Raw genomic sequence first — 8,366 nt, forward strand, 5'->3', positions numbered from 1 at the left:
GAAGAAGTTAAAACGACCGGAGGTTACAGTTTGAAAGAATATTACAACTTCCAAAATTTCTTAATTTCTTATGACCCAAACAAGGTATTGTTCCAAAATCTTTTTTCTTTCTTGATCCAAAACTGGGTACATATATTTTGACTTGACATTTTTCGATCATTTTATGTTGTCTTTGACTTGAATATTGAAGAGTGTCAGCCAAAAAGCTTATTTAAGTTAAGATAAAAGCAGTTCAGATTTTCTTAAGAGTCTTTCCAGTATAACAAAGTGATTGTATTCAGTACTAAAAGTAACCTTTGTAAATACGCCGTTGGGGCCAGGGGCGTAACTTGAGGGGAGTATGGGGGGGGTGGTTCACCCTCCCCTCAACCACGAAAGTAGGACCTTTTCACAAAGAAAAACTGATTTTTGCAGGGCAAATGTTTTCTACCAACGGCAATGTTTTTCTTATGTAACTGTGACAAGAAAGTAGGTTATGCTTGTAATTTGTCTGCTCCAAAAGTAAAATGATACAGACTACCAGTGACACAAAGTAGAAATTGCCAGCGTGATTTTGGGCTGGGTGGAATAGATTTCTAGATTGATTCTGATTTCCTTTCACCTTAAGTGTTACACCCATTTCTATGGTTGCACCCTTGGTTGATATTTGTGTCTTATTTAAAAACCATACTGAAAAGACAAGCGCCGTTTTCCAGAAAACTAAAACACTGTGAACGGGGTTATTTGGGTCAAAATTTGATGGAATAGCTTTGCATATTTGGGTCTAAAATTGCTTTGACTGTGTCCAGAAGCGTGACTTTAAGAAGTGCGTCGACCAAATACGGTTTGGATGATATAACAGAAATTATCATGTGGTGCTCATTTTATGACTTTGGTCAAGCACACGTTTTTTTGCAAGAATTTTTTTTCAACCCAACCTTCCAGACTTGCTTAGCTATTTCCCAATTAGTAATTAAACTTTCTTAACATTTTCTCAAGTTAGAATTGGAAAAATTTATGTTACTAAGCATGCTTAGTGATAAAGAAAATGAGATGCTATAGATAAGCTATCTTTCTCCAGAAAACATTCAACGTCATAAAATCAACTATCGAAGAAAACAATTGGTCATGCAAAGAAAACCCGACAAACAGAATTGAATAAACAATGCAATTTTAGCCATAAACAAATAATTTCTACACTGTCTTTTCGTCTGGTTCAAATTTTAAATATCTAACTTTTTGAAGTTTTTTTTGTTTCAAAGATACAGCCCTAAACTTTCTTAACTCTTTGAAGAACCGAGCCCAACTTTCTTATAAAGTATTTTCTTATAAAAAACACCTGTAGGCTATATATGTTGGAATTCCCTTAAAACCACTTATTCTTTAGCAACGCCCCCCCCCCTACCCCTTCTCAGAAGTCCCTTGGTACAAACAACATGGTAGTGCCCATGTCCTTCTATATATGTATATCTGAATTGTAGTTGTGGCTATGATTAAATGACAGTGAAGAAATCTAGGGAAAAACGTTCCTTAGAAATCACTGCTGGGTGGTTAAATATTAACTTTGCCGACATGACGAACGGGCCACAGGACTTGTGTGGTCCTGATACGAGCATGGTTTTTTATCAATTGTGGCTAGAACTGGTTTGCTGTTGATGTTAAAACAAGAATGACTGAAACCTTATGCTATAAATAGACCTGTTTAGCAAAAAGAGTCGCCCGTTTTGCAAATTTCATCATTAACTTTGTAAGTAAGGTTCAATCAGCATTTGCACATAATGAAGCTAACTCGTCTCTCATCTACGTGAACGTCCGTGAATTTCCTTACTATTTTACACTCTAAAATGTCAAATGGATTTCTACATTAATCCTGTTACTCTTTTTCCGGAGAAGATTCATCCCAATAAATATGGTATTGTTCCTTCAGAATATATCAAATGAAGAATAGAGTGCTTTAACTTAATATAGAAATCATTGTTAACGTAAATAATATTAGGATTTTTAACTACAAGGTTACTTACATTCTGCAAATATTGAAATGATACTACACAATTGTATAAGCTGTATTTTACAGTAATGTTAATGCTTTACTTTTTGCGCATGCAACAACTTTGAAACGCATCGCCCTCTACAAATATACTACATACACCAAAAAGTGGAAGCATTTGTCTTTGTTCGTCTCATTTGTTTAGGACTGTAGTTAAATCAACACCAACTTATCATATACCAGCGTATTATAGCATAATTCTTAGCAATACCTTGATGCAGCGATTTGCAACTTACACATATGTAATTCTAAGACTGCCTTCTTAATCTTTTGTTAGTATGGATAACAGTGTCAAGATGCAAAAACATCAAAAGCCTCATTGCATCTAAACTTTAAAACACTACCCGCTTTAAAACTTGATAATTAGCGGTTGCGAAGGTTTTGCAGACATAAAACTCTAAATTTTGCAACACAAAGTCTGGCAGTCCTTTCGATGTTATGATTTAGGCCCATTGCTTTGTCTTTCACGTATCAACTACAACTGAAATTCAGCGGCGCTTCAACCCCAAAGAAACATCATTCGATATCGTGTGCATCTTCCTCTATGATCGTACCTGACACAATCAAGTCTCCGGTCCCCTGTTTGGATAGAAATAAATTCACGGTGAATAAAAACCATTGTTACAAAGGGATTGTCTGACTTGATCAGAATTACTGCCACTCTTTACTGTAACCAACGAGCTAAAAGACTCAAACCTTGCAATAGAAAACAACAAGGAAGACAACGGGGTAGGGCTTTGCGTCGTAGCTTAAATTACTTTCAATCTTCAAGGTTGTCATTCGTACAACACCCACTTCTCGTTTGGTCTTTGTATCAATATTTCACATGTTGAATAATTTTATGGGAGCTTTTGTCTTTGCATAGTTGATATTGCTACTGCACTTGCATTACTAGACTTTACACTTCTAGCAAAAAGGGGAAGGACGTTTTCTTTATTCAAAGCTATGACTTCAATATTTTTAAAAAAACTTTTACTTTTATACAGTATAACAAAATATTGTAAAATTTTGGATAACTGAATGCTTTAATCAATTCCAGAGGCTATATAGATACGGTGAATTTCTTTAAAAAAGCTTTAAAATTTGTATATGTCTTTCAAATTGTTTGTGCGACGCTGTAAAATATTTATATTTTAGATGTTTTCTACTAGTTTTAAATAGGTCAATACTTTCTGCTTGTAACTTCTTTTGTTGGGTATTTTTGTAGGATATCTCTTGGAGAATGGTATGACTTATGAAATCGACCGAATGAGTCCTGTGCTCCATCACACAACATGGTGGCAAATGTGATTAGGGTAAGTTTATTTATTTTCCATCCTTAATTATTCTCAAGTTCAACATTTCAATCTTAAGGAACAAATATATTTGAAATACATAGTCTCAAAATCGAATTATAAAATCTTGCTTAAACAAGAAGACGCATGCAGGGAAGAATTCTTGTTCGAAATGGAAGATGAAGAATTGTCGGATTAGAGATTTTTAACTCAACCCACCAGTTATGATCCTCTTTCCAAGTCTTTTGACGCTTACAAGACTTTGTATGGCTGACCTTCGCTTTTGCTTCAAACGTTTCAGAAAAGCCTTCCACGATGCTTGCACTGTAGCGAGGTTTGCATTGACTGGCACAAACACCTCGGTTGCGAGCAATCCACACACAAACACCACCAAAAACAATCGCGTTGCCAACATTTTGCACACACTGCTTTGCCTTGCTTTAGTACCTCGACGGCTTTTGCAATTTCTTTCTTAAAGAAGAGAAAGCTTTTAAAAAAATATGCCACAAAATGCCATTTGATTTAAATTGCAACACTAATAGGCTGCTAGTTAATCTGGTACCAAATAACTCTACTTCTTGGAAAAAGTACTCAAAACAGCAAAAGGAATATTACCCACATTTCAAGTCAGTTCTTCATAACTTTAATGCAGCCTTAAGACGTTAAAATGTTCACTTGCAAAATTTCATAATATAAGATGGAGAATCTTGCTAATGATCAAACTTTAAGCATGTCTGTATCATACTAAACTCTCGAAGCATCAAATATTTTCACCTGTTCTCTATCTATTGACTACTTTCTCTAAATATGCACTGGATTTAAGATTACACAACAACGTTGACAGCCAACCTACCTTACCAGATACCCTCCGTTGGCTTAGCACCTCAGAATGTACCATCAATCTTTGGAAGACTTTATTATTAGTTCCAAATGTTAATACTCATGAACAGAAGTTCGAGTGTTTAGCGGTCTTGAGCTGCTTGACCTTTTCTTAATAGCAAACGAGGAATTAGGATTTTTCGGAAGCCATCACAGCTGTAATATCTATCATTGGAACAGTACTGGTTGTCACTTAACGCTCTTAGAAAAAGGCTGACTAGATTAATGGTTTTGCTCAACAAATTACAATACATCACAGAGCTGAAATCCAGTTTCAAATCAGCCAAAACTACTATCAAGGCTTTGAATCTATGCTATAATTGAAACATAGTCGTCAATTCATGCTTGTCTTTTGTGTCAATTTTATTTATAAATTCTGCGCTTCCATTTGCTCTTAGTTTTTTAAATAACTTTTTAAAATTCGAGACAAGGTTCGACAAACTAGTCGTGACTCTGTTACTATAGCTCATGAATCCAAGACTGGGCTCAAAAATGGCGTTGTTGTTTTGCACAATTTTGCATATTCTTTTTTTATCTTGTTGTATGTAAAAACTTATATATGACTGTATTTTGCAAAGAAGTAAACACGAGGCACAAATCTACTGCTCCGTTTTTCGCAGTTTCGGCTCCGTATTTTAGCATACCATACAAAGGGAATGTCGTTTCCAGGACATTGTGTGACTTCCTAACTGTACAAAAGGCTATTCAGTTTAATGAAGATTTCCTGGACCAATGACTTAAGACCCATCCCCACCAACGATAAATCAAGCGACAAGGAAACTATTTATTCATCTGCAGACATGCAACGCGAAATAGACGCACCATAATAAGTATTTGTGTGGGTAAAAACGAAATTTGATATATGCACTTAAGAAAGCTGTTTGTGATAAACCTTGTGTTTGAATCTAAATAATGATTTTCTTTTGGTAGGAAAGTCTATACAATGTTTCTAAATTGAGCCATTACGTTTTTTTTATCAAGACAGTTTCTTTATCAAATATCAAATTTATTTTCAAATATCAAATTTGTAAAGAAACACAAATTTAGTTTTAGCAAGTGCATTCAGAGTCAACTTGGGAATATTCAAAAGCTTCAAAAGGTCATCTAACAGAATCTCGTTAGAATGTGTTGTTGGGAAAGTTTTTACTAAAGGGCATTTTACTTGCTCTTTGAATAAAAAGGAGACCCAAAACTTTGGAAGAAATGTAAATCGCAACAAAACTGAATTTTCCATTCGCAATCTTTGTAACCCCTACCACCAGCAACTTTCTGATCGAAACTATAAAGTCTGAAAATGCCATCCAAAAGTCGGTAATTTCAAAAACGTTACCAGACATCTTAAGTTTAATAAATTGTTCTTTGTTATTTTCTCAAATAAACTCAACTGATTAGTTAAAGAGAGGAACAGTAGGCTTTTACGTCATCTCCAGTTGAAAAGTAATGTCACTACACACCCTGTTCTTTTCCTCTTAGCCGTAGCAAGGCCTTAACATGTCATTCTGTTCCCCTTCTTCGTACCCTCATTCCCTTCTTTGCGTGATGAAAAGACAACGGCTTCTCAAAATCGCCTTTCAGACACAGTCCAGTAACAAAATTGACGTCATAATCATCGTGCTCAAAGACATCTTTGTTGCATATCGTTAGCTCGTGGATCAATATTTAAAAGTGCTTTCAAGAATTTACTTATTAAACCTAGCACTGAAATCAAATCCCAGACCTTTTGTATTGTTTGGGGGAGTTTAAGTAAAGTTTGGCCTTGTTTCCATACACACCCAGAAATAGTCGGTCCTTCAGTTATGTGATATCAGACTTCTCGGCCTGTCTGTTTGAGTTAGGAGCATACTTATAAGCTCGTTAAGAAACATCCAATGGCTTTCTGATAATGATTCCACATCGTCCTATATTATTCATGTATATTACCGACTAGCAAAATGCTTTATTCAAGAAGCAGCTTCAGGCCTACATGTAGAAACTAGTCTAACAATTTAATCAGATATAATTGCATCTGTGAGCCTTAAACACAGTGAAACAATGATGCTTCATGATTGCTTGACTTCATGATTGCTTGAAAGCGCGTAGTCTCGTGCTAAGCCAGTCGATAGTCTTTGAAAATCTTGACTTAAAAGTAAAAATTCAAACCCGTTCAAGACCTGTATGCTTCCTTTTCGATGTCTTTCTTTAGATTGAATAAGTAGAGAAGTAAATAAAGTCTTGTAAGAATTTGCAAAATTCTCACTTTGAATTTCTTTTAAATTCAGCATTTTCACTTTGAATTTCTTTTAGATACAGCATTCTCACTTTGAACTTCTTTTAGATACATATTCACAATGAACTTCACTTAAACTCTCTGGTTTTGCAACTGTTACCTCTCCGTTACTAATTGGTGACATTTACACCTGCGCTCATTATTTACCATACCCCATTCTTATTAGGCAAACACCCCTCAACTGCCCCTTGAAAATTCAGATAATCAACTGCCGACAAATCTTACCTTGATTTCCTCAAACGCACGATGCCTCGCCTGCTGAACCTCTTGAAGGTCTCTGCTTCGGTCGATGAATGCCCTGCTACAACGCTTCGCAGGGGACACCCAGGCTCTCCTCTTATCTCGTCGCAATCTCGGCATATAGTTTCATTATATCTTTTTTCAGAAACAAAAACCTGTGTCGGTAATAGCAAGAGGCCGGCTCTGTTTACAATCAAAATACATAAATGCTTTTAATGTTGAATTAAATTTATGGAAACCAATTTAGAAGTAGCGGGGCGTGAGTGACTGTGTTGTGTGCTTGTCTGCTTGCTGGAAATCACAGTTTTTTGCGAAAGATAGCACAATCAACTTAGCCCGACAGCTGGTCCTGGGCTAGCTCTGCAGGCGGCTAGAAACTTACAGATATAATGGCATTTATCTTAATTGCAAATAAACAAACTGCAGCAAAATTTACTAATTTGTGATCAATCAGTTTCTTGTTTGACATGTCCTGTTATAATAACGTGCAAACAAACAACGCAAAAGATAAAGCCATGCCTTGGAATTCCACCGTGCTAATGTTGTTGTACCTGACGCTTACACTCCTACGCCGAGCGATTTTAATTTTCCCACCTGATATACACACTTTTGCATATTCTTTCGTAAATCACTACACCAAAAAGCCTATCTGAATAATGCAACAACAACAACTATAGCGATATCTATCTCAAACACTAACTTAGTTACATGTTTTGTTTTAAGTTTTAAGTTTGAAGATAATTTTCTCGAATCTAACTGTAGCAAGTCTTAGTTGCCTCGTACCATTAGACCCGTTGAAAATATTGACTAAAACAAATTATGCCCACTTAGTATTCATTGTATAGTTATCTGGACCCCGTGTTGGCCCCATGAAGGAGCAAAAAGGTATTGAACAGAATGTGGCCCTACTAGAAAGATAGAGCAGACAGTCCCCAGGAAAGCATTTAACATTGCGTATCCTTCTTTCATGGCCCTTCATAAAAGGACTGGTCCAGCAATTGTTTCAGATGCAATATTCTAAGGTAATTGATAGAAGTCTGGAAATCTAGCTTAAATTTTGTCAAGCAATCGCTCCAAAAGCTAACGATTTATACTAATTTTCATTTTTATTTTGCTTTTTCTGATTAAAAAAGTGTTGAACACTGAATCAAAGTTTTTTTGTACAGTTGAAAAAATATTTTGTAATAGCTACACCTCTTTTAACAGGTAAATAGTAGTAGCAGTCTTCTTTAAAATCACAGATAAAACTAAAGTAGGTGATCGAAGAAATTCCTGTTGATTATGAACACTGCATAAACTCAAATAGACAAGTAGGAAGCTATATTCTATACCATTTGAAGCTCACTTTAGTCGTAAAAATTCCAGGTAGGCAAGAGTGTAATGTTTTCATTGAATGTTTCTGGGTTCGAAATTTAAAGTAAAAATTGATAAACCATCGAATACATTACTACTAGCTTTTTAAGAATCTCGTAGTTCACATAATCCGGTTCTTCTATATTTTTAAGCAAAGGCAAATGGTGCATTAAATTTTTAAATGAGGGAAATAGTGCTTTTTACTTATCAGCAGGCAAAGGGGCCAAGTGAATGACAACCGTGAACTTATTATGGGGGGCTGCAAGAAACTTAGACTTTGTAAAGATTGTGAAAAATGGAAATTTTGAGCAAAATTTTTCCAAATGCG

The 8,366-nt window shown here is 35.5% G+C and overlaps 1 protein-coding gene across 4 annotated transcripts; it reads right to left on the reverse strand.

The window, feature by feature from the left end:
- Positions 1-1,412: 1,412 nt before the first annotated feature.
- Positions 1,413-6,897, reverse strand: LOC135696225 (uncharacterized). 4 transcript variants are annotated; one of them, XM_089112493.1, is made up of 3 exons: positions 6,671-6,897; positions 3,520-3,771; positions 1,413-2,605 (listed from the first exon to the last, which is right to left on the reverse strand). In XM_089112493.1, the coding sequence occupies exons 1-2, from the start codon at positions 6,803-6,805 to the stop codon at positions 3,598-3,600; spliced, it is 309 nt and encodes a 102-aa protein (XP_088968619.1). In that variant the 5' UTR covers positions 6,806-6,897; the 3' UTR covers positions 1,413-2,605; positions 3,520-3,597. The 4 variants fall into 4 exon arrangements, 1 of the variants encoding a protein (XP_088968619.1); XR_010517353.2 differs by lacking the exon at positions 6,671-6,897 and adding an exon at positions 5,634-6,220 and having other exon boundaries at positions 1,415-2,605; positions 3,520-3,767; XR_016144601.1 differs by lacking the exon at positions 6,671-6,897 and adding an exon at positions 4,154-4,494 and having other exon boundaries at positions 1,415-2,605.
- Between the last annotated feature and the right edge of the window lie 1,469 nt (positions 6,898-8,366).

This window comes from Rhopilema esculentum, chromosome 14, assembly GCF_057945365.1.
Source record: "Rhopilema esculentum isolate cy_ngs chromosome 14, ASM5794536v1, whole genome shotgun sequence".
NCBI classification, from domain to species: domain Eukaryota; kingdom Metazoa; phylum Cnidaria; class Scyphozoa; order Rhizostomeae; family Rhizostomatidae; genus Rhopilema; species Rhopilema esculentum.

What these genes read in the sequence shown, in the direction of transcription:
- LOC135696225 (XM_089112493.1), bottom strand. Translation starts at nt 6,805, where the DNA reads ATGCCGAGATTGCGACGAGATAAGAGGAGAGCCTGGGTGTCCCCTGCG. An exon ending in GTGCGTTTGAGGAAATCAAG is followed by an intron (nt 3,772 to 6,670) that starts GTAAGATTTGTC and finishes CTCTTCTTTAAG; the next exon opens with AAAGAAATTGCAAAAGCCGT.